Source organism: Triticum urartu, chromosome 6, assembly GCF_003073215.2.
Source record: "Triticum urartu cultivar G1812 chromosome 6, Tu2.1, whole genome shotgun sequence".
Taxonomy (NCBI): Eukaryota; Viridiplantae; Streptophyta; class Magnoliopsida; order Poales; family Poaceae; genus Triticum; species Triticum urartu.
In genome coordinates, this window is record NC_053027.1 from 419,419,034 (window position 1) to 419,445,742 (window position 26,709).

Consider the following 26,709-nt stretch of genomic DNA (forward strand, 5'->3'; position numbering starts at 1 on the left):
GGCTCAGCCGGAGGTTCCTTGCGCGGAACACGGCCCGCAGCGCGGGGCACCTCACAAAATAAACAAACAAAAAAGAAATCAAACAAACAAACAAGGCCCAACCTTTGGAGTGACGAGGCATGAAGGGAGGAAGCGCGGGTGACAGACCATCGAGGAGAAAACAAACGGATAGATCAGGAAAGCCACAAATAGGGTGATATTATCTTAGACGTGACAAACCCTTTGTGGAAACGGAGCGGAGTTTGGCATTTCGGACTGCCACGTCTGCAGCTCAGTAGCACGCGAGGGTTTGGTGTTTCTATTTAGGGCAAAAACGACACGGTTCGTGGCGTTTTTGAAAAGGATCAGATCGCGAAATAAAATTCGAATGAGTTCATTTTGTGCTAAAGTTCCTGACAAAGTCAAGACAATGATTTTGACCCAGCTAAAACGCCACTGTATGCGCGAGAACTATGTCTTGCTTGCTGCGGGACATAGTTCCGGCTCACCTTGGGCACGAGGCTAATGGGCTAGCTGGATACTGTAGCTGCCTCTGCGTGGGTTTTTCTCTCTATGTTTTTCTTTCTCGATTTTGACTGTTTGCATCCGTTTTCTTTGGATTTTTTTCTCTTCAGGTATCTTTTGATTTTATTTTTCTTTCTTTGGATTTCTTAGTCTTTTATTTTTCTCGTTTAGTTTTTTATTTTATTATTGTTCTTCAACCTATGTCTAATTTTTTATATATATTGTATATTTTTGATATACTTCTGGAAAAAAATTATAGATGTTAAATATTTTTAAAAAACATGACTAACATTTATTCAAATGTCTACTTTGATGTCTATCTTCTTTCATACATATTGTGCATTTTTCGTATACATCTAAAACATTTTATATATATAGCATTTTTCAAATACATGAGAACATTTTTTCAAATATAGATGACTACATTTTTTTCATACACATTGTATAATTTTCATATACATACGAAACATTATTTTTATACATGTTTAACATTTTTCTGATACATGGTTAACCATTTTCTCTAATACTACATGTTTTGAACATTTTTTATAATCCTATGTGTTAAATTTTTTTCAAATACACGTGGACACATTTTTTTGAATGATATGAATCTTTTTCTTAAACTAAGCATTTTTGTACATTGTACAAATGTTTTCTAAAAATGTCACTTTCATTTTTTTAAATGCATGAACCTAAGGGTTATTATATATTTAGATAGATTTATGTAGACCTAGGTGTTGTAATATCCTTAGGTCAAACACTTGTGATTTTTGTAATTGCAACAGTTATAATTTGCATAGGTACAATTATGTCGATCTAGCGGTTGTGATTTGTTACTTAATGTTGGTCCATGATTTGTTACAACTAATGTATACAATAGATAGTTTTTTAGGAACATAGTGCAAACGTAGACGCTCATTACACGCACGCACACTCACCCCTATCACTGCACCCACACATTTTATACATATGTGAGCACCTTTGGGAAACTAATTCGACAGATCTTAAGATTGACGAAATGGCCATAAACGCCTTGTAGTTAGACACATCATATCGCTGAAAGAATAGCGTTGGAGAATCAGAAATAAATCTAGAAATATGCAAACACTCATACCAATCTAGGACTTGAACCCGGACGGGCTGGTTCCACCACAAAAAAACATAACCATCTAAGCTTATTAGTCATGTCCTAACTTTGAACAATAAAATCCAGGGATCTCATGTCCAGCTACAGATTTTAATTAAAAAAGTAAAGTACAAGAACTGAAATGTCAATTACAGCGGTGGTGCTTGAACTTGACACAAACAATCATTTTGGTGCTAGAACTTGCGGCATATATCGAACTGGTGTAACAACTTGGCTCGGACATACAAATACGATGCAAATCTCGGCTGTATACACCCGAGCCGCTGATTAGGCGCGCCAACATCCCCCGCGCGACAAAAGCTATGTCGACGTTGGAAGATGGCGTTTCATTTTTTCCGACTCTATGGCCAGTGGGCCCCGTGTGTACATACTGAAAATTAATAACGAGAAAAAATGGAGGCCTCCACGTCTAGAACGTGCGACCCTTGCCCATGTCAGAGTCGATCCTGGCTGCTACACCATTCAGTCTTCACAACTTCAAATAAATTTTGTATTCATCAATTTGAATATATAATAAGCAGCACATGTACATTTTTCTATTAATTAAGCATTTAAATGTCCGTATCTAATAATCAATTTTATATAATACATGTGTGTATGTTTAAATGTTTTTATCGTTTGTATGTATAATATTTATAAAAAATATTTGGACATTATATTAATTACTTACGTTTCACAAATATTTCAAAAAGAACTAGCGCGTGCAAAATGGGCTGCACTATCTGATCTAAGCTCCACATGTATCGTCCTTATACTACATTAACGACTGTTATCCTTGTTAGACATCCAAATGTGATTGGTGCAGTGGCTATGAGCGTGTGCACCCTAACAGTAGGTCGCGTGCTGGATTCTAAAAAAAAACCATGTCGCGTGTTGGAATGTAGGGGTCTAACATTTTCCCTTTTAACTTTTAGGTCGGGGCTCACATGTCATACATCAAATAAAACAAAATACCATCTACCGTGTGGGCAGGGTCTTCTTTTGTGAGAAATAAACAATGTCGAGGTTTTTTTGCAAAAAAAAGCAGGCCACACACTTCTAGTCACTGACAGATGGCCCCATGCCATGTTGGCAGCATTGATTTCGTATCCAAGCGTTGGTTAGCATTCTATTTGCACACCCGAGTCAAGTTATTACACCAGTTCAATGTATACCACAAGTTCTAGCAACAAAGTGATCGTAGTTCAAGCACCATCGGTGTAATTGACTCAACTGAAATATATTAGACCATGAAACTGTTGGTGCAATATCCTGATAGGGTTGCATGATGGTTCAGGCATTTTTATCAAGGGGACGCGGTGGCGGTAGTTCAGATGCTTAAGTACAACACACATTCATCAACCCGTGTAAACCACGGGATAGCCATCGAGCATGATTGACTACACGCAACGGCGAGTGCAGATTCTCCAGCTTTGCCGGCATTGTCTTCCTCCTTCCGCCCCGTTCACCTCCTCAGGCCGAGCAGCGCGAGGAACAGCGACACGTAGTCATAGCGGAAGACGTGCCGCAGCATCCCGAGCTTGCTGTCGTCGCTCCACGGCGGGTACCTGAACATGAACTCCAAGCTCCGCCTGAACACTGCCTTCTTGTGGCTGAACATCTCGAAGGAGTACTTGCCGTGGTACTGCCCGAACCCGCTCTGCCCGACGCCGCCGAACGGGATGCTCTCCAGCCCGTACTGCACGATCGCGTCGTTGAAGGTGACGCTCCCGGACGATGTCTCCCTGACGATCCGCTGCTTCAGCGCCTCGCTCGTGGTGAAGGCGTAGATCGCGAGCGGCTTGGGCCTGGAGCTCACGAACTCGATGCTCTCCTCGATCTTCTTCACCTGCATGCAAGCAGAGGCATCATCACATGTTGGCTCGACTGTCGGTTTCAGTGGAAGGCTGCCGCTGTCGTCGTTGATTGACGTACAGTGATGATCGGGAGGAGCGGGCCGAAAATCTCCTCTGTCATGACGTCGGAGTCGAGCGGTGGATTCAGCAGGATGGTGGGCTCGATGCTCCTGCGCCATTGGAATCATGGCTTGAGACAGAGACAGACAGACAGAGACACACAGAAAGAAAAGAGACACCCAGTACTGCAGCAGTGTACAGGGAGGGCCAATGATAAGAAGCACTGAGGCGAGGTGCTGCTGAGGAACTTACAAGATCTTTGGGTCCACGTCTCCACCATGCACAATGGAACGGCTCACCTTGTGATCCTCCAGGAGGCCACTCAACCTATTGAACTGTCTCTCGTTCAGAATGCGCGCCATGTCCTCTGGTTTCGTGATGAGTCTCTCGAGTGTTGATTTCAGCAGCTCAATCTTAATTCAGAGAATAACTATATTAATTGTCAGAACGTAAAACAGCAGGTAATTTGGTCTCGTGACACAAGAACAGTTCAGCAGGAACCAGACCAGAATCGGCGCAAACTGTTCCTCCACAAGTATGTAATCGATGGCTATGCAAGCTTGACCGGCGCAAGTAGACCATTTCGCGCCTATTATGCGATTTACAGCAACCTGCACATGTTGAGATGCCTGTGGTAAGGTTATCTTATCCGACCTTGGCAAAACTGAAAACAAGCGAAGGCCAGGGGGTTTACCTGACTGTCTCTTTTGCTGTCCAGCCAATCGACAATGCACGGGCATTTCGAGCCAAGCTCAAGTGCCACTGGGGTCAGGTGCTTTGCAGCTTTTGTCATGATAATGCGACCTACACGGGCGCCCCCTAAACGCAAATAATAGAACCGTCAGGCATTGCCAACAGCTACTTTTCTTAAGAAATCAGGATCCAGATGAACTTGCAGGCTTGGAGTACCTACCGGTGAAGAGGACTTTGTCCCATCGGTGCTCCATTAGCTCTTGTCCAACTTCCGCTGCACCCAAGACGACCTTTACAGCCTCGGCGTCAAGGTATCTCGGTATGTTGGCAGCGAGAAGTGCTGCGGTGGACGGCGCGAGCTCGGACGGTTTCAAAACCACGGCGTTGCCAGCCGCTAAGGCACCGGAGAGTGGCTCCAGAGCTAAGCCTGCATGCAGCATAAATGGGAGATTGTGTACGTTTTGAGCACGCAAACTACAACAGGTTGAACAGGCAAGGTTAAAAGCATGTTCGGCGTGTAGAGTCACATATTGCCAAATTTTGTCGCTGTTTATTTTACTGTCACATATAGTTTTCACTACTAGTTACCACATTTTTGTGGCTTGCCATAACTTAAAACTTGGTAAACAAATTTATGACAAATACAACACAACAACAGAAATATTTAGCCAGCCTATAATTTCTACAAGCAAAACATCAAAGAGCTAAGCTGAGAAACAAAGTGCATCGCAATTGTTGCATGTAAATCACCTTGCTTAGTATTTTTCACAAAAAAAATCACCTTAGTATAATTGTCAAAAGATAGGTTTAGTTGACTAAGTGGTACCAATATTTTTAGAGGGCAGGCTTAGCCTGTTAAAACACCCCTAGTAGAATTAGCAGTGACGCCAAGCTTGACCTCATTTCTTGTGGTTTCATGACTGTGGTGAAACGGCATGTGGTGGGCACTCTATGGTCAACTACAAGACCATTATCGTTAGAAGAGCCTAGAGCTCTTTAAAAAAAAATCTCATCGCGGATCTTGGTCTTAATATCAAGAATTTTGGTATGGTTTTAATGGATGGATCCTGATTGGCCGACTTCTAATAAACCCTACGACACATGGCATTCTAATTTGCCCTTTGTCGGAAAATACATAAAACCATATCACGCCTCCACCGATATCACTCTTGGTGATGCAAAGATTTCTCTCTTTTGGCATATGACAACTGATTGGGTACATGACCTGTATGTCTACGAGCTCTATATCTATTCCGAAACACATGGTGAGGACTGAATTAGGCCAGTCGCACATGGTGAGGACTGAATTAGGCCAGTCGCAAGGATGTCAAACCCAGTGAAAAATGGATAAAACCGACCCTTTTCCGAAACTTTAACATGAAATGGCCGCAATTTAAAAAATATTTCACAAAATGGCCCTTTTTTGCATGACGCCCGGGGCTGGAGCGCCATGCTAGAGAGCATGACGCCCCGGCCTAGGGCACCATGGTTGCGACATGTAGCATGGCACCCCGAGCTAGGGCGCCATGCCAAATAGCATTGACGCCCTAGCCCGATGTGTCATTGTATCTAGCATGGCGCCCTAGCCCTGGGCGTCATGCAAAAGGGCCATTTTATGAAATATTTTCAGACCGGGGCCATTTCGTGTTGAAGTTTCGGAAAAGGGTCAGTTTTGTTCATTTTCACTCAAACCCAACTCAGCTCTTGGAGTTCATGGACCACTGTCTCTTGATTGATTCAGTGCACATAGACTACCAACTGGCGAATTCCATTTGGTGGATTTGGAGCAGTGTTTTGTTCATATTTTGAACAACTTAACTACTTTTGGGCGACGGGAACGAGTGCACGTCGTTCCTTCTTGAAAGCATTGCTTTCGGTGAACTTTTCTTGTTTTTGTGTGTTGTCGAGGTCGGTGAATGATGTTTCTTTTTGTTTGATTGTTGTGTTTGGTTGGGCGTGTCGGCTCTTTTTTTGTTTATGGGTCTCGATAACTGCCACACGTGTGGTGTATCGGATAGTTGTGCCACACGCCTCGTGTGGCATGGACAGCAACCAGCCCACATGTCAAAGCCCTAGAATTTGATTGCAATTAGTTTCATAAGCATCCTGCATCATGTCTAAATTTCTGAAACTTGAATTGAGGAAAATGGAAGGCTCAAAAACTTAAATAAAAAAAGGGGCAAGAACCCTTAAGCTTGCATTCAGTGAAACCAAAATGGCCTTCATTAATGTTTGATAATTTTGGCAAGGGTTTGTATCCAAACCAAAAATATTGAACATTTTTAAGGAATTATTTTGGCACTGAATTTAAATCATTATTGTATTTGAATTTGGAATTATATTCATAATATATGGGATATATTTTCAATTAACTTTGAAATGTTTTATGTGTTGTTGAAAAAGTCCATCTAGCAACATAAAATTATTCAAAGGGTTTTGTCACTGTTTTGAAATTCTTTTGAATTTGAATCAGTGGAAAAATGATTAAATAAAAAGAAAACAAAACAGAATAAATAGAAAACAGAAATGGAAGAGAGAGAGAGAGAGAGGAAACCTTACCTGTGCAGCCCACCTGGAGCCCAAGTGGCCGGCCCAGCCCACCTGGCGACTTGCCAGTCATCTTCAACCTCTGCCAGTAGGCAGAGGGAGAGACTTCACACGCGGCCGAGCGCGCCACCTCCTGCTTCACGCTGGCTAGCCTTCCCCGAGTCCACCTGCACGCCCAGGAGATGAGGGTGGCCCCCTCTCACTTTCCCCTCCTTCCTCTGCTTCGCCCCCTTCCTCTGGCCTCTCCTCCTCACGCCGCCGAGCACACCCGAGACCACCGACGCCGTTCGCCGCGCTCACCGCCACCCCCTCACCTCTCCGACGCGGCCTCGAGCTCCGCCGTGCCTCCCTCGTCCTCCACTTCGTCTACGCGACCGGAAGAGCCCCTACGCGTCGCCATCGTCGTCATCATCACCGATGGCCACCGGAGATCGCCACCGCCGATTCAACACCTCCGAGCGTCCCCGAGCCCGCTAACCATCCCTACGGCATCGATGTGAGCTCCGCCACCGTTTTCCCCTTACCCCGTGGTCTGTCTCTCGCCGTAGCCGTCGCCCCCTTGCAGACCGTAGCACGCCGCCGCCTGAGCTCGCCGTCAACGCAGCTCCGGTGACCATTTGGTCACCCTGGCGACTCCAACGCGTTCACGGCGTCCTGTAGAGCGTTCCTAGCGCAAGCAACCGCCCGTTTGCAGGTTGCAGCAGCTAACCCGTGGCCACCCGAACTCCGGCAGCCGCAACCGAGCTCGCCGCCGTCGACCCCGGCCACCCTAGGCCCAACCACGGCCACCAACGGACGCGACGTTGCGCCAACTACCCGTAGAGCCCAACCCCGCCTCCTCTCGTCGCCGGAATCGCCGGAACGAGCGACGCCGCCGCGTCTGTGTGTCACCGGCGGTTAGCCGCCGACGTGGCCACTTAGTTAAAGGCTAATCACCCGCTAATTAACCTCTCAAGGCACTGACAGCGGGCCCCGTCCCTTAATTAACCACAGGACTTAGATTTAACTTAATCTTGGTGGCCTCACGTGTCATCTTTGACCGTGCTGACTTGGCAGTTGACCAGGCCCACCTGTCAGCCACACAAACCAGCCCTGGGTCACTGACCAGTGGGCCCCCCTGGTCAGGTTTGACCTGGACCGTGCCTGTTGACCGCTGACATCACAGTGACGTCATGCTGATGCGGTAATGCATTTTCTGGATTTATTTTTATTCAGGAAATTCCAGAAAATGTCTAAAACTTCTAAAAATCATAGAAATTAATCTATAGCTCCAAATGAAATAAATTATATATGAAAAATGATCAGAAAAATCCAAAGAATCTGAATATGGCATTTTCATGCATGTTTGAACAAGTTAACCTCACTGAATAGGACAAATGATGATTAGGGCAATTTATGAAATAACATTTGGAGTTGGAATTTGATCTTGTTTGAGTTCCACTTCAATTAACTTGGCTAGATATTGCATTAGGTAAATTCAGTACCTTAACATGACATGTCATTCATGTGAATGTGCATTGCATTGATTGTGTTCCTTCTTTGCTAGTCGGTGATTGTCCCCTCTCGATAGACGTGCTTTCGATGATGAGTTCGATAACACCGATGAAGAGTTATAATATCTTCAGAAGTGCCAGGCAAGCAAAACCCCCTTGTTCATTCCGATATAATCCCACTCTCTCGCTCCTGCTCTCTTTTACTGCATTAGGACAACAACGTTTTAACTGTTACATGCTGCGGTAGTTGAACCCCTTTCCTCTGCATGACCTGTCATTGCCACAGTAAATAGATGAAACCCACTAGCATGAGTAGGAGTTGTTTGAGCCCTGATGTGCCTACTCATTCATGCTTGCTGTCATGCCTGCTACTGCTTAGAGTTGAGTCCGGTCTGATTCATCGGGAATGAATTGGAACGTGGTGAACATGTCCTACCGTTGAGATCTAAGTGTGTGAACACGATTTGGTAAAGGTAGTGGTGAGAGGCCATGTAGGAGTACATGGTGGGTTGTCTCATTGCAGCCGTTCTCAGGAACTGAGTTCTGTGTTTGTGATCCATGAACAGTTACTACCACACATTGGGTTCCGGTAACTCGGCCCCTCTCAGCTTATTAATCAACTCGATCTCTGTCCAGGAGTTGCAACTAGTTTCTGGTGTTTGTAGGTAGTGTTAGTAGTCTACCAAGTGGCACCCGGTACAGGTGGGCTTGGGACAGACTAGGCACAGTGGCACGGTGTACCAAGTGGCACCCGGGTGGTGGGCTTGGGAACCCTGCACACATCGTTTGGGGCCGTGAGCGACACCCCGGCCGGATCTCCTTGTGGATGGAACCCGAATAGGCGATAAACCTGGACTAGAGACTTGTTGGTTAGTCAGGTCGTGGCCAACTCCTTCGCCCGGCTTCCGCTTGAAGGTTGCCGAGGTACATTGTAACGCCCCAGATATAACTTGCCCAATTTGTACTCCAACTCTTGCCGTTTCCGGCGTTAAGTTATATTTATTTCTCGGGTTCGGGTCTTTGTCTCCGTGTGTTGTTTTCGTTTTCATGCATCTCATATCATGTCATCATGTGCATTGCATTTGCATACGTGTTCATCTCATGCATTCGAGCATTTTCCCCGTTGTCCGTTTTGCATTCCGGCGCTTCATTCTCCTCCGGTGGTCATTTCTAGCTTTCTTTCGTGTGTGGGGATTAAACATTTCCGGATTGGACCGAGACTTGCCAAGCGGCCTTGGTTTACTACCGGTAGACCGCCTGTCAAGTTTCGTACCATTTGAACTTCGTTTGATACTCCAACGGTTAACCGAGGGACCGAAAAGGCCTCGTGTGTGTTGCAGCCCAACACCCCTCCAATTTGGCCCAAAACCCACCAAACTCTGCACCATGTCCTAGAGCGTTCGATCACGATCGCGTGGCCGAAAACCGCACCTCATTTGGACTCTCCTAGCTCCACTTATGCCTATAAATAGCCCCCCCGTTTTCGGATCATCTCCCCCTCTCGAAACCCTAAAAATCGGATCCGCCGCGCATCGGACGTGTCCGGCCGCGCCGGACTTTGTCCGCCCCGCCGCCGCAGCCAACCGCCTCCCGCCACGTGGCCCGCGCCACTCGCCTCCGCCGCCGGCCCGCCAGGCCCATCCCTGGCCCCCGCGCCGCCTCGTCCGGGCCGCCGCCTCCTCGCCCGAGCGCCGCCGCCTCTCTCCTCCGTCCCCGCGCCCGGTGGCCGGAGCCGCCCCGCCACTCGATGCCGGCGACCGCCGCACCTCGCCGCCGCCCCGCGCGGCGCCGAGCCCGCGCCGCCGCCCGGCCGCCACCGACCTCGCCATCGCCGCCGCTACCCCGCCGCGCCTCGGATCCGGCCGGCCTCCGGCCTTCCTCTCCAAGCTCCGGCGATCCCGGACGAACTCTGGCGAAGAATCCGGCGACCTCGAAGTCCGTGCCCGTGAACAGTGATTCCAGATCTGGATCTGGAGATATTTTCGGTTGACTTTTTCGTTCCTAACCCTAATTTTTATGTCTACTTTGACCGGCCGTATCTTTGCATCCGTAGCTCCGTTTTGGACATATAGTATATCAAAATGTTCGGCTCGACGAGTACATAATTTTGTTTCATTGCATCATTTTCATTTGAGCTCATATTGATGCCCAAAATGATGTTAGAAGAGGGCTTCATGAGTTAATTGTCAGATCTGCTAGTTCATCTTAGACTTTTGTCATTTTTGCCATGATTATTGTATGCATGATATGCCTGTGAGTCCTTCATATGTTTTGTTAAGGATTTTGTCTTCTTTCCAGATGTGCAACCCATGCATTTTTAGGATGTGTGTGATGACTTGTGCAAGCTTGCAAAGTGAGGCACCCGGTAAATCAGTTTTCAGGGACTTAGTAGTTTTCACTAAGTCTGGGATTATTTAGTTCATGATGCCATATGTTCAGCTTGTTTCCTATTGATCCGTGCCTCTTTTGAGGATGATCAGTAAAGGAGTTTTGTTAATCTTGTTATGATCTATCTATCCATGTCTTTGTTTGAAATTATGGAGCACGTTATCTTGAGTCAATCGAGCTCTATTTTTGCTTCGTTGTGAATCTGGGCAGATCGTCAACTTGTTTGCGATTTTGCCGATGTTATTGTAGTTGATCCGTGCATGCTATGCCATTTTTCTTGCCATGTCTAGCTTGCATTTTATGCCTTCTTAATGGATGTATGCTTGCCTTGCCATGACTTGCACCGTGGTGAGTGCATCGAGCTCGTTTACGTGCCTTCGTGAGTTATATTTCAGCATGTCTCAGTTTTCATTAAGTCTGAAAACTGATTGTGTTTTAGCTATGTTCGTGTGCCCGTTAGTATATTTTGTGAACCCTTTTGGACCCAGGTCACTTTGGGTCTTTTGGTTAAGCTTGTTGAGTAGCTCCCATGCCATGTTCTACTTGTCTTAATTAGGTCATGTTTCATGTTTGTTTTGCTCTCCGAAGAGGGCTTCGTGATCCGAAATTTCAGACAAGTTTGAATTTCACTAAGTCCGAAATCAGCTTTGCATTTTGCGTTTTTGCCATGCTTGTTTGAACCTCCTAATGAATTATTGGCATGGCTCAGTGCTAGACTTTTGTTAAGCAATCTTGTGTGCAATCCCTGCCATGTATTTTTTGTCATGTTTGGTGGCTGTAGCATGTTCATTTCATTGCCATTAGATGCCTACTTTGCTGTAAATCCGCAGACCGGTGTCATTTTGAATCGATTGGCCATTTCCAAACGTAACTCCGATTCCGGCGTTCTTACATCGTTTTCAAGCGATTTCATCTTATTCTTTCCGGGTGGCACCCTTGAATTCCAAGTTGGGCCAGGTTCATGCAATTTCCTGTCATATCTTGCATTTTTGCATCCGCATCGCATCCCGCATAGCATATCCATCATTGCATAATATCGCTTGGTCCTTGCACGTGGTTGATTGTGTCCTTGTTGCCTGTTTGTCTTGTTTGGGTAGTGCCGGGAGACGAGTTCACTAACGAGGAGCCCGTTGAGTTTGCTCTTGAGGATCCAGTCAACTTTGACAACTGTGCAGGCAAGATGATCATACCCTCGAAATCACTACTATCTTTGCTATGCTAGTTTGCTCGCTCTTTTGCTATGCCAATGCTACGATGCCTACCTTTTGCTTGTCAGCCTCCCAAATTGCCATGTCAAGCCTCTAACCCACCATTGTCCTAGCAAACCGTTGATTGGCTATGTTACCGCTTTGCTCAGCCCCTCTTATAGCGTTGCTAGTTGCAGGTGAAGATTGGAGGCCGTTCCTTGTTGGAACATCTTTTATTTACTTGTTGGGATATCATTATATTGCCATGTTATCTTATTGCATCTATATACTTGGTAAAGGGTGGAAGGCTCGGCCTCTCGCCTAGTGTTTTGTTCCACTCTTGCCTCCCTAGTTTCCGTCATATCGGCGTTATGTTCCCGGATTTTGCGTTCCTTACGCGGTTGGGTTATAATGGGAACCCCTTGACTGTCCGCCTTGAATAAAACTCCTCCAGCAGTGCCCAACCTTAGTTTTACCATTTGCCACCTAGCCTTTCCCTTGGGTTTCGCGGACTCAAGGGTCATCTTATTTTACCCCCCCGGGCCAGTGCTCCTTTGAGTGTTGGTCCAACCTAGAGCACCGTGCGGGGCCGTCCCTCGGCAACTTGGGTTACGTTGGCTCCTGTACGCTTAGCTTATCCGGTGTGCCCTGAGAACGAGATATGTGCAGCTCCTATCGGGATTTGTCGGCACAGCGGGTGGTGTTGCTGGACTTGTTTTACCATTATCGAAGTTGTCTTGAATTACCGAGATACCGAGTTTGATCGGAACATCTTGGGAGGAGGTCTATTCCTTCGTTGACCGTGAGAGCTTGTCATGGGCTAAGTTGGGACTCCCCTGCAGGGATTGAACTTTCGAAAGCCGTGCCCGCGGTTATGGGCAGATGGGAATTTGTTAATATCCGGTTGTAGATAACTTGAACCTTAATTAATTAAAATGAATCAACTGAGTGTGTTACCGTGATGGCCTCTTCTCGGCGGAGTCCGGGAAGTGGACACGGTGTTGGAGTATGCTTGCGCAGGATGTTCCTCTAGATTCTCACTCGCGCTTTTCCTCCTCTTCTCGCTCTCTTTTGCGTATAAGTTAGCCACCATATATGCTAGTCGCTTGCTGCAGCTCCACATATATTGCCTTACCCTTCCTATACGCTTAAATAGTTTTGATCGCGAGGGTGTGAGATTGCTGAGTCCCTGTGGCTCACAGATACTATAACTCCAGATGCAGGTCCAGGTGATTCCGCTCCAGGTGACGAGTACGAGCTCAAGTGGGAGTTCGACGAAGACTCTCAGCGTTACTACGTGTCTTTTCCTGATGATCAGTAGTGGTGCCTAGTTGGGGTTTGATTCGGGGCTTTGTCGCATGTTGGGTTCTCTTTTATTTTGGCGCCGTAGTCGGGCCATGAGTGTTTGGATGATGTAATGTTATTTATGTACTTGAATGACGTGGCGAGTGTAAGACAACTATGTTCTCCCTTTTATTGTTCATATTACATGGGATGTTGTGAAGATTGCCTAACTTGCGACATATGCCCTCAATGCGATTATGTCTCTAAGTCGTGCCTCGACACGTGGGAGCTATAGTCGCATCGAGGGTGTTATAAGTTGGTAATCAGAGCCTTCCCCGACCTTAGGAGCCCCATTGCTTGATCGTTTTTAGCGGCCGAGTTGTGTCTATAAAAATGTTTTGAGTCTTTAGGAATTATATATCGGAGAGTTTAGGAATTCTTTTTACTTCCCAGTCTCCTCATCGCTCTGGTAAGACATCCTGACGTAGAGTTTTGACTCTTCTCTTCTCAAATTTCTCTAAAAAATTTTTTAGGATCACGCGAGTATCTTGTAATCGTTCCGATGGCTTATGATGAGAACATTGTCTTGGTGCCTCTTGTCAGGGGTTTAGTGGAAGTGTCCCGGGGAGTTGAGCTCTGAGGTGTTGTCATCATAATTTTATCGTTGCAATTCTGGAATACTTGAGATATGTTCGCCGACATCGAAAATCTCTTTTATGCAGTTCGTTGGTGAGATAACCTCGACGCCACCCAGTACTTGGGCGGGAGTTCGGGAGTATCGCCATAACTTATATAACGGTTGCTTTTCGAAGGTTGAGGTAGATGGTTTCCGAAGGTTTCTTGGTTATGTGTTGAAGGATGGATACAACTGGATGTAGGATTTGCTAGTTTGGGTGAGATATTATGCTTCCCCTGTATCCCCAACACCTGATTGCATAACGGAAAGGTTCGGGAGTTTCATAGGTGGGAATTCTAGTAGCTCTAGTTTTTTTTCTTCTTCCACGGATATTGGTTTGAGATTGAGATTTCTTACCGATTATTCGTTCTCGTTCCGTACCTTGTTGATTTATTTCTCTATCTTAATTCTACGTGGCTTCTCAATTTATGGATATGTGACCATTTCAAGAGGAATGCATTCGTTCATTTTGTTCGGATGTGAAGACTATATGTTGCAATTTCCATTCCGTTGGATTCAGCTTCAATATTTATCTGTCAATGTGCTAATGGTGGTCAACCTCTACAGGATGGCTCCTCCAACGCGCACGACTCCGAATCCTGATCCGCCACCACCTCCACCTCCTCCAGAGGCATGGCAAGCTGTGATGGCCACAACCAATGCAAACACTCAGCTGATCATGCAAATTCTCCAAGAGCGCAATCAAGGCAGTCAAGGGAATCTAGGCAGCAATCAGAGTCACTTTGCTACACTCAACCAGTTCCTTGCTAACGGGCCAACAACTTTCAGCAATTGTGTTGAGGCAACCGATGCTGACGATTGGCTTGTGGATCTGTGTAAGCATTTCGAGTGCAGTAACGTCAGGCCTGAGGACTTTGTCAAGTTCGCTTCCTTCCAACTCAAAGATCAAGCTGCAGAATGGTTCCAGCAGTACAGGGACTCCAGAGGTGGACGTGTTATCACTTGGGATGATTTCCGTCGAGATTTCCGAGCTCATCATATTCCGCAGAGCGTGGTTGAAAGCAAGCATGAGGAATTCCGCAATCTGAAGAAAGGCTCTTTGTCTGTCTATGACTACAACAAGTTGTTCCAGAAGCTCGCCCGCTTTGCCAAGCAGGACATGCCTGATGAGAAGAGCATGATATATCAGTTCAGGGGTGGTCTCAGAGAAGAAATTTAGCTCGCTCTTATCCTCTTTGAGCCCTTGAGGTACGATGAGTTCTACAACATGGCACTGAAGCAAGAGGCTGCTCAGTTGAGGTGTGATGCTTCCAAGAAGCGAGGCAGAGATGCTACTTCTTCTTCCTCTACTCAAGTGGCCAAGCAGCAGAAGTTTTGGCTTCCTCCTCCTCCGTTCCGTCAGCCGTATCAGCAGAAGAGCAAAGGTGGTAGTGGTTCTTCCCACCCACCCAACCCTGGCTTTCAGAATAAGACTTCGTCTCAAGCTCCAAGATCGAGTGCTCCGTATCACCGTCCGCTTTCAGAGGTCACTTGCAACAAGTGCCAACAGAAGGGTCACTATGCTAACAAGTGTTTCAACCAGAGGTGTCTTCCTCCTCCTCCTGTCAGATCGGCAAGTACAGCTGTGGTCAAGCATAACCCCAAGCATGCCAAGGTGAATTTGATGAATGCAGCTCAGGCAGAGGACTCGTCAGATGTGATCATGGGTAACTTTCCAGTTAACTCTTTTCCAGCAAAAGTTCTTTTTGATACTGGTGCATCGCATTGTTTCATGTCAAGATCATTTGTTTCCAAGCATGACTTCGTTTCATAAATGTTGGGTAAACCTATGGGAGTGGTTTCTCCGGCTAAGTCTATGAGGGCTACTTCAATAGTTCCGGATGTTTCTATCATGATGGGTGATTTCAAGTTTCTGGCTTCTCCAATGGTTCTTGGTAACTCGGATATTGATCTTATTCTTGGGATGGATTGGCTTTCTAAGCACAAGGCTCAGCTTGATTGTGCAGCCAGGCAGATTCAATTGACTCATTCGTCTGAGGATGTAATTGTCTTTGCCGCTCGTGATGATACCATTCGTCTGTTTTCTCTCAATAAGAAGGGTGAATTGGACGCCATCTTGCAAATTCCAGTCGTTTGCGAATATCAAGACGTCTTTCCAGAAGAGCTCCCAGGAATGCCTCCGCACCGGCCAGTTGAATTCGTTATTGAACTTGAGCCTGGCATGGAACCTGTGTGCAAGCGTCCTTACAAGCTCGGACCTGAAGAGTTGAAAGTGCTGAAGAAGCAACTCGATGAGCAGGAAAGAATGGGCCTTATCCGGCCTAGTTCTTCTCCGTGGGGTTGTGGTGTTCTTTTTGTGAAGAAGAAGGATGGAACGGACCGACTTTGTGTTGATTACCGTCCGGTGAACAAGAAGACCATCAAGAACAAATACCCTCTTCCCAACATCAATGAGCTGTTCGAACAACTCAAAGGTACCCAAGTATTCTCCAAGCTTGATCTCCGTATGGGTTATCACCAGATTCGCATTCGTGAAGAAGATATTCCCAAGACAACATTCAGAACAACCTTTGGTTCATATGAATACACTGTCATGTCTTTTGGCCTCGCCAACGCTCCTCCGACGTTCTCTCGCATGATGAACTTCATCTTCAACGCCTACACCAATGACTTCGTTTTGGTCTATCTCGACGACATTCTGGTTTTCTCGAAGAACAAGGAAGATCATGCCAAGCACTTGCGTTTGGTTCTTGATAAGCTCAGGGAACATCAGTTCTACGCCAAGTTCTTCAAGTGCGAATTTTGGCTCGATGAGGTTCTTTATCTTGGTCATGTCATCTCTGCCAAGGGCATTGCCGTGAATCCTGAGAAGGTGTCCGCAATTGTGAATTGGGAACCTCCTCAGAATGTGAAGCAACTCCGCAGTTTTCTCGGTCTCGCAAGCTATTGCCGAAGATTCGTTGAAAACTTTTCTAAGATCACGAAGCCTCTCTCTAATCTTCTTCAGAAGCACGTCATGTACGTTTGGTCTCCGGAGTGTGATATTGCTTTCAACACTTTGAAAGAGAAATTGATCACTGCTCCAGTTCTGACTCCATCTGATGAATCCAAGTCGTACGAGGTCTTTTGTGATGCCTCTCTCCAAGGTCTTGGCGCAGTATTGATGCAAGAGAAGAAAGTTGTTGCTTATACATCTCGCCAGTTGAAGCCTAATGAGAAGAACTACCCCACTCATGATCTCGAGTTGGCGGCAGTTGTGCATGCTCTTTTGACTTGGAGACATCTTCTATTGAGAAGAAAAGTGGACATTTTCACTGATCACAAGAGTCTCAAGTACATCTTCACTCAGCCTAATCTCAACCTCAGGCAAACTCGATGGGTCGAAATGATTCAAGAGTATAACCCGAGTATCGAGTATACTCCGGGCAAGGCTAATGTGATTGCTGACGCATTGAGCAGGAAGGCTTACTGCAACAGTCTGATTATCAAGCCTTATCAACCCGAGCTTTGTGAAGCTTTCCGCAAGCTTAATCTGCAAGTTGTTCCTCAAGGTTTCCTCGCCAACCTTCAAGTCTCTCCTACCTTAGAAGACCAGATTCGCCAAGCCCAGCTTCCTTGATGCTATGGTGAAAAAGGTGAAGATTGGGATTGCCAAGAGTCAGTCCAAGTACAAGTGCTACCGCCTTGATGACAAGGACACTCTTTTCTTCGAGGATCGTATTGTTGTGCCCAAAGGTGAACTCCGTAAACTGATCATGAACGAGGCTCACAATTCTCTCCTCTCCATCCACCCTGGGAGCACGAAGATGTATCAAGACCTTAAGCAAACTTATTGGTGGACTCGAATGAAGCGCGAGATAGCTTAATTCGTGAATGAATGTGATGTCTGCAGAAGAGTGAAGGCAGAACACCAAAGGCCAGCTGGTCTCCTCCAACCTCTTGCCATTCCAGAATGGAAGTTTGACCACATTGAAATGGACTTCGTGACTGGGTTTCCAAAGTCCAAGCGTGGCAATGATGCTATATTTGTTGTCATCGACAAGCTCACCAAAGTGGCTCACTTTCTGCCTATCAAAGAGTCGATCACCGCAGCTCAATTGGCGGAACTCTATACCTCTCGAATTGTCTCTCTGCACGGTATTCCTCAAGTGACATCTTCAGACCGTGGCAGCATTTTTACCTCCAAGTTTTGGGATTCTTTTCAGAAGGCCATGGGCACCAACATCCGCTTCAGCACTGCTTTTCATCCTCAAACAAGCGGTCAAGTCGAGCGTGTCAACCAGATTCTTGAAGATATGCTCAGGGCTTGTGTGATCTCCTTCGGCATGAAGTGGGAGGATGTCTTCCTTATGCTGAATTCTCCTATAACAACAGTTTTCAAGCAAGTTCGGGCAAGGCCCCATTTAAAATTCTGTATGGCAGGAAGTGCCGTACCCCTCTCAACTGGTCTGAAACCGGTGAACGTCAGCTTTTGGGTAATGACTTAATCACAGAAGCAGAAGAAATGTGCAAAGTCATTCGTGATAACCTCAAAGCAGCCCAATCCCGCCAGAAGAGCTACTATGATAGTAAGCACCGTGATTTGGCTTTCGAGATCGAAGATCTTGTTTACCTCCGTGTCTCTCCTATGAAAGGTACTCGTCGCTTCGGTATCAAAGGGAAGCTTGCCCCTAGATACGTGGGACCTTTCAAGATTGTCAGCAAGAGAGGCGACCTCGCCTATCAACTCGAGCTTCCTTCAAACTTTGCAAATGTTCATGACGTGTTCCATGTCTCTCAGCTTCGAAAGTGCTTCAAGATTCCTGACCGCACCGTCAACTTCGAGGACATTGAGCTCCAAGAAGATCTCTCTTATCGTGACCACCCAGTTGCTATTCTTGAAGAGACTGAACGCAAGACTCGCAACAAGTCAATCAAATTTCTCAAAGTCAAGTGGTCACACCATTCCGACCGTGAAGCTACCTGGGAACACGAGGATCACCTCCGTTATGAGTACCCGGAGTTCTTTCAGTCCTAGATCTTGGGACGAGATCCTTTCATAGTGGTGGAGTGTTGTAACGCCCCAGATATAACTTGCCCAATTTGTACTCCAACTCTTGCCGTTTTCGGCGTTAAGTTATATTTATTTCTTGGGTTCGGGTCTTTGTCTCCGTGTGTTGTTTTCGTTTTCATGCATCTCATATCATGTCATCATGTGCATTGCATTTGCATACGTGTTCATCTCATGCATTCGAGCATTTTCCCCGTTGTCCGTTTTGCATTCCGGCGCTTCATTCTCCTCCGGTGGTCATTTCTAGCTTTCTTTCGTGTGTGGGGATTAAACATTTCCGGATTGGACCGAGACTTGCCAAGCGGCCTTGGTTTACTACCGGTAGACCGCCTGTCAAGTTTCGTATCATTTGGACTTCGTTTGATACTCCAACGGTTAACCGAGGGACCGAAAAGGCCTCGTGTGTGTTGCAGCCCAACACCCCTCCAATTTGGTCCAAAACCCACCAAACTCTGCTCCATGTCCTAGAGAGTTCGATCATGATCGCATGGCCGAAAACCACACCTCATTTGGACTCTCCTAGCTCCACTTATGCCTATAAATAGCCCCACCGTTTTCGGATCATCTCCCCCTCTCGAAACCCTAAAAATCGGATCCGCCGCGCACCGGACGTGTCCGGCCACGCCGGACTTTGTCCGCCCCACCGCCGCAGCCAACCGCCTCCCGCCACGTGGCCCGCGCCACTCGCCTCCGCCGCCGGCCCGCCAGGCCCATCCCTGGCCCCCGCGCCGCCTCGTCCTGGCTGCCGCCTCCTCGCCCGAGCGCCGCCGCCTCTCTCCTCCGTCCCCGCGCCCGGTGGCCGGAGCCGCCCCGCCACTCGATGCCGGCGACCGCCGCACCTCGCCGCCGCCCCGCCCGGCGCCGAGCCCGCGCCGCCGCCCGGCCGCCACCGACCTCGCCATCGCCGCCGCTACCCCGCCGCGCCTCGGATCCGGCCGGCCCCGCCGTCCGGCCTCCTCCTCTCCAAGCTCCGGCGATCCCGGACGAACTCTGGCGAAGAATCCGGCGACCTCGAAGTCCGTGCCCGTGAACAGTGATTCCAGATCTGGATCTGGAGATATTTTCGGTTGACTTTTTCGTTCCTAACCCTAATTTTTATGTCTACTTTGACCGGCCGTATCTTTGCATCCGTAGCTCCGTTTTGGACATATAGTATATCAAAATGTTCGGCTCGACGAGTACATAATTTTGTTTCATTGCATCATTTTCATTTGAGCTCATATTGATGCCCAAAATGATGTTAGAAGAGGGCTTCATGAGTTAATTGTCAGATCTGCTAGTTCATCTTAGACTTTTGTCATTTTTGCCATGATTATTGTATGCATGATATGCCTGTGAGTCCTTCATATGTTTTGTTAAGGATTTTGTCTTCTTTCCAGATGTGCAACCCATGCATTTTTAGGATGTGTGTGATGACTTGTGCAAGCTTGCAAAGTGAGGCACCCGGTAAATCAGTTTTCAGGGACTTAGTAGTTTTCACTAAGTCTGGGATTATTTAGTTCATGATGCCATATGTTCAGCTTGTTTCCTATTGATCCGTGCCTCTTTTGAGGATGATCAGTAAAGGAGTTTTGTTAATCTTGTTATGATCTATCTATCCATGTCTTTGTTTGAAATTATGGAGCACGTTATCTTGAGTCAATCGAGCTCTATTTTTGCTTCGTTGTGAATCTGGGCAGATCGTCAACTTGTTTGCGATTTTGCCGATGTTATTGTAGTTGATCCGTGCATGCTATGCCATTTTTCTTGCCATGTCTAGCTAGAATTTTGTGCCTTTTTATGGATGTATGCTTGCCTTGCCATGACTTGCACCGTAGTGAGTGCATCAAGCTCGTTTACATGCCTTCGTGAGTTATATTTCAGCATGTCCTCAGTTTTCACTAAGTCTGAAAACTGATTGTGTTTTAGCTATGTTCGTGTGCCCGTTAGTATATATTTTGTGATCCCTTTTGGCCTCAGGTCACTTTGGGTCTTTTGTTAAGCTTGTTGAGTAGCTCCATGCCATGTTCTTACTTGTCTTAATCAGTTCATGTATCATGTTGTTTTGCTGCTCCGAAGAGGGCTTCGTGATCTGAAATTTCAGACAAGTGTTAATTTCACCAAGTCTGGAATCTGTTTTGCATTTGCGTTTTTGCCATGCTTGTTTGAACCTCATAATGGATGAATTGGCAGGCTCAGTGCTAGTCATTTTGTTAAGCATCTTGTGTGCATCCCTGCCATGCATTTTTTGTCATGTTTGGTGGCTGTAGCATGTTCATTTCGTTGCATTTAGATGCCTACTTGCTGTAAATCGCAGACCGGTGTCAATTTTGAATCGCTTGCCATTTCCAAACCGTAACTCCGATTCCGGCGTTCTTTATATCGTTTTCAAGCGATTTCATCTCATCTTTCCAGTGGCACCCTTGGAATCCCAAGTTGAGGCCAGGTTCATGCATTTCCTGTCATATCTTGCATTTTGCATCCCGCATCGCATCCCGCATAGCATATCATCATTTTCGTCATATTGCTTGTTCTTGCACGTGGTTAATGGTTTGTATTGTCCTTGTTGCTTGTTTGTCTTGTTTGGGTAGAGCCGGGAGACGAGTTCGCTACCGAGGAGCCCGTTGAGTGTGCTTTTGAGGATCCAGTCAATTCTGACAACTGTGCAGGCAAGATGATCATACCCTCGAAATCACTACTATCTTTGCTATGCTAGTTTGCTCGCTCTTTTGCTATGCCAATGCTACGATGCCTACCTTTTGCTTGTCAGCCTCCCAATTGCCAATGTCAAACCTCTAACCCACCTTGTCCTAGCAAACCGTTGATTGGCTATGTTACCGCTTTGCTCAGCCCCTCTTATAGCGTTGCTAGTTGTAGGTGAAGATTGGAGGCCGTTCCTTGTTGGAACATCTTTTATTTACTTGTTGGGATATCATTATATTGTCGTGATTATCTTAATGCATCTATATACTTGGTGAAGGGTGGAAGGCTCGGCCTCTCGCCTAGTGTTTTGTTCCACTCTTGCCGCCCTAGTTTCCGTCATATCGGTGTTATGTTCCCGGAATTTTGCGTTCCTTACGCGGTTGGGTTATAATGGGAACCCCTTGATAGTTCGCCTTGTTTAAAGCTTTTCCAGCAATGCCCAACCTTGGTTCTTACCATTTGCCACCTAGCTCTTTTTCCCTCGGGTTTCCGGAGCCCAGGGTCATCTTATTTAAACCCCCCCGGGCCAGTGCTCCTCTGAGTGTTGGTCCAAACTAGAGTCATGTGCAGCGCCCCCTCGGGGAAACTCGAGGTTTGGTTTTAGTTGTATGGAGCGCTCATCTGAGTGTGCCCTGAGAAAGAGATATGTGCAGCTCCTATTGGGATTTGTCGGCACATTCAGGCGGTGTTGCTGGTCTTGTTTTAACCTGTCGAATTGTCTTGTTGTACCGGGTTGTACCGAGTCTGATCGGATGTGTCTCGGTGGAGTCTATTCTTCGTTGACCGTGAGAGCTTGTCATGGCTAAGTTGGGACCCCTGCAGGGATTGAACTTTCGAAAGCCGTGGCCTGCAGTTTTGGGCAGATGGGAATTTTTAATGTCCGGTTGTAGATAACTTAAACCTTAATTATTAAAATGAATCAACCGAGTGTGTACCGTGATGGCCTCTTCTCGGCGGAGTCGCGGGAAGTGGACACGGTGTTTGGAGTTATGCTTGCGCAGGTTTTTCTTCTAGCTTCTCGCTCGTGCTTCGCCTCCTCTTCTCGCTCTCTTTTGCGAATAAGATAGCCACCATATATGCTAGTCGCTTGCTGCAGCTCCACTTATATTTGCCTTACCCATTCCTATGAGCTTAAATAGTTTTGATCGCGAGGGTGCGAGATTGCTGAGTCCCTGTGGCTCACAGATACCATAACTCTAGATGCAGGTCCAGGAGATACCGCTCCAGGTGACGAGTACGAGCTCAAGTGGGAGTTCGACGAGGACTCTCAGCGTTACTACGTCTCTTTTCCTGATGATCAGTAGTGGTGCCTAGTTGGGGTTCGATTCAGGGCCTTGTCGCATGTTGGGTTTTCTTCTATTTTGGCGCCGTAGTCGGGCCATGAGTGTTTGTATGATGGATGTTATTTATGTACTTTGATGTGACGTGGCGAGTGTAAGCCAACTATGTATCTCCCCTTTTATTATATATTACATGGGATGTGTGATGATTTCCTAACTTGCGACATTGCTTTCAATGCGGTTATGTCTCTAAGTCGTGCCTCGACACGTGGGAGCTATAGCCGCATCGAGGGCGTTACAAGTTGGTAATCAGAGCCTTCCCCGACCTTAGGAGCCCCATTGCTTGATCGTTTTAGCAGCCGAGTTGTGTCTAGAAAAATGTTTTGAGTCATTTAGGAATTATATATCGGAGAGTTTAGGAATTCTTTTTACTTCCCAGTCTCCTCATCGCTCTGGTAAGGCATCCTGACGTAGAGTTTTGACTCTTCTCTTCTCAAATTTCACTAAAAAAAATTTAGGATCACGCGAGTATCTTGGAATCGTTCCGATGGCTTATGATGAGAACATTGTTGGTGCCTCCTGTCAGGGGTTTAGTGGAAGTGTCCCGGGGAGTTGAGCTCTGAGGTGTTGTCATCATAATTTTATCGTTGCAATTCTGGAATACTTGAGATATGTTCGCCGACATCGAAAATCTCTTTTATGCAGTTCGTTGGTGAGATAACCTCGACGCCACCCAGTACTGGGGCGGGAGTTCGGGAGTATCGCCATAACTTGTATAACGGATGCTTTTCGAAGGTTGAGGTAGATGGTTTCCGAAGTTTTCTTGGTTATGTGTTGAAGGATGGATACAGCTGGATGTAGGATTTGCTAGTTTGGGTGAGATATTATGCTTCCCCTGTATCCCCAACACCTGATTGCATAACCGGAAAGGTTCGGGAGTTTCATAGGTGGGAATTCTAGTAGCTCTAGTTCTTCTTCCACGGATATTGGTTTGAGATTGGGATTTCTTACCGATTATTCGTTCTTGATCCGTACCTTGTTGATTTATTTCTCTACCTTAATTCTACGTGGCTTCTCAATTTATGGATATGTGACCATTTCAAGAGGAATGCATTCGTTCATTTTGTTCGGATGTGAAGACTATATGTTGCAATTTTCATTCCGTTGGATTCAGCTTCAATATTTGTCTGTCAATGTGCTAATGGTGGTCAACCTCTTCAGGATGGCTCCTCCAACGCGCACACCTCCGAATCCTACATCCACCAGAGGCATGGCAAGCTGTGCAGCCACATATTACCTCCGACTGTTCTATGCGATTCGCATTGCGGATGCAAAATGCAAGATATGACAGGAAATTGCATGAACCTGGCCCCAACTTGGAATTCCAAGGGTGCCACCGGAAAGATAAGATGAAATCGCTTGAAAACGATGTAAAGAACGCCGGAATCGGAGTTACGGTTTGGAAATGGCAATCGATTCAAAATTGACACCGGTCTGCGATTTACAGCAAGTAGGCATCTAAATGCAATGAAATGAACATGCTACAGCCACCAAACATGACAAAAAAATACATGGCAGGGATGCACACAAGATGCTTAACAAAAGTCTAGCACTGAGCTATGGCCAATTAATTCATTAGGAGGTTCAAACAAGCATGGCAAAAACGCAAATGCAAAGCTGATTTCGGACTTAGTGAAATCAACACTTGTCTGAAATTTCGGATCACGAAGCCCTCTTCGGAGCAGCAAAACAACATGAAACATGACCTAATTAAGACAAGTAAGAACATGGCATGGAGCTACTCAACAAGCTTAACAAAAGACCCAAAGTGACCTGGGGCCAAAAGGGTTCACAAAATATACTAACGGGCACACGAACATAGCTAAAACACAATCAGTTTTCAGACTTAATGAAAACTGAGACATGCTGAAATATAACTCACGAAGGCACGTAAACGAGCTCGATGCACTCACCACGGTGCAAGTCATGGCAAGGCAAGCATACATCCATTAAGAAGGCATAAAATGCAAGCTAGACATGGCAAGAAAAATGGCATAGCATGCACGGATCAACTACAATAACATCGGCAAAATCGCAAACAAGTTGACGATCTGCCCAGATTCACAACGAAGCAAAAATAGAGCTCGATTGACTCAAGATAACGTGCTCCATAATTTCAAACAAAGACATGGATAGATAGATCATAACAAGATTAACAAAACTCCTTTACTGATCATCCTCAAAAGAGGCACGGATCACTAGGAAACAAGCTGAACATATGGCATCATGAACTAAATAATCCCAGACTTAGTGAAAACTACTAAGTCCCTGAAAACTGATTTACCGGGTGCCTCACTTTGCAAGCTTGCACAAGTCATCACACACATCCTAAAAATGCATGGGTTGCACCTCTTGAAAGAAGACAAAATCCTTAACAAAACATATGAAGGACTCACAGGCATATCATGCATACAATAATCATGGCAAAAATGACAAAAGTCTAAGATGAACTAGCAGATCTGACAATTAACTCACGAAGCCCTCTTCTAACATCATTTTAGGAATCAATATGAGCTCAAATGAAAATGATGCAATGGAACAAAATTATGTACTCATCGAGACGAACATTTTGATATACTATATGTCCAAAATGGAGCTACGGATGCAAAGATACGGCCGGTCAAAGTAGACATAAAAATTAGGGTTAGGAACGAAAAAGTCAACCGAAAATATCTCCAGATCCAGATCTGGAATCACTGTTCACGGGCACGGACTTCGAGGTCACCGGATTCTTCGCCGGAGTTCGTCGGGGATCGCCGGAGCTTGGAGAGGAAGAGGCCGGCCGGATCCGAGGCGCGGCGGGGTAGCGGCGGCGATGGCGAGGTCGGTGGCGGCCGGGCGGCGGCGCGGGCTCGGCGCCGCGCGGGGCGGCGGCGAGGTGCGGCGGTCGCCGGCATCGAGTGGCGGGGCGGCTCCGGCCACCGGGCGCGGGGACGGAGGAGAGAGGCGGCGGCGCTCGGGCGAGGAGGCGGCGGCCCGGACGAGGCGGCGCGGGGGCCAGGGATGGGCCTGGCGGGCCGGCGGCGGAGGCGAGTGGCGCGGGCCACGTGGCGGGAGGCGGTTGGCTGCGGCGGCGGGGCGGACAAAGTCCGGCGCGGCCGGACACGTCCGATGCGCGGCGGATCCGATTTTTAGGGTTTCGAGAGGGGGAGATGATCCGAAAACGGGGGGGCTATTTATAGGCATAAGTGGAGCTAGGAGAGTCCAAATGAGGTGCGGTTTTCGGCCACGCGATCGTGATCGAACGCTCTAGGACATGGTGCAGAGTTTGGTGGGTTTTGGGCCAAATTGGAGGGGTGTTGGGCTGCAACACACACGAGGCCTTTTCGGTCCCTCGGTTAACCGTTGGAGTATCAAACGAAGTTCAAATGGTACGAAACTTGACAGGCGGTCTACCGGTAGTAAACCAAGGCCGCTTGGCAAGTCTCGGTCCAATCCGGAAATGTTTAATCCCCACACACGAAAGAAAGCTAGAAATGACCACCGGAGGAGAATGAAGCGCCGGAATGCAAAACGGACAACGGGGAAAATGCTCGAATGCATGAGATGAACACGTATGCGAATGCAATGCACATGATGACATGATATGAGATGCATGAAAACGAAAACAACACACGGAGACAAAGACCCGAACCCGAGAAATAAATATAACTTAACGCCGGAAACGGCAAGAGTTGGAGTACAAATTGGGAAAGTTACATCTGGGGTGTTACATTGAGTATGCACAAAGTGTCCATATGAGGTAGTAGCCATGCTTCATGTGCATCGAGGTGGAATTGTGAGAGTAGAGATGTCACCTCGGTTTCAAGAGCTCTTGCACGTGATCGAGTCATAGGTCCACTAGGCACTTGATGAGACGATG

General features: G+C 46.8%; 1 protein-coding gene across 1 annotated transcript in view; it reads right to left on the reverse strand.

The window, feature by feature from the left end:
• Positions 1–2,781: 2,781 nt before the first annotated feature.
• The window catches only part of LOC125513904 (aldehyde dehydrogenase family 3 member F1-like), a 38,718-nt gene continuing 14,790 nt past the window's right edge, over positions 2,782–26,709 (reverse strand). The window contains exons 4-9 of the mRNA XM_048679114.1: positions 4,460–4,666; positions 4,241–4,365; positions 4,053–4,157; positions 3,799–3,959; positions 3,566–3,656; positions 2,782–3,479 (exon numbers count right to left, since the gene is read on the reverse strand). Of these exons, the coding sequence (XP_048535071.1) occupies positions 3,096–3,479; positions 3,566–3,656; positions 3,799–3,959; positions 4,053–4,157; positions 4,241–4,365; positions 4,460–4,666 (1,073 nt within the window). The 3' untranslated portion in view covers positions 2,782–3,095. The remainder of the gene's footprint in view (positions 3,480–3,565; positions 3,657–3,798; positions 3,960–4,052; positions 4,158–4,240; positions 4,366–4,459; positions 4,667–26,709) is intronic.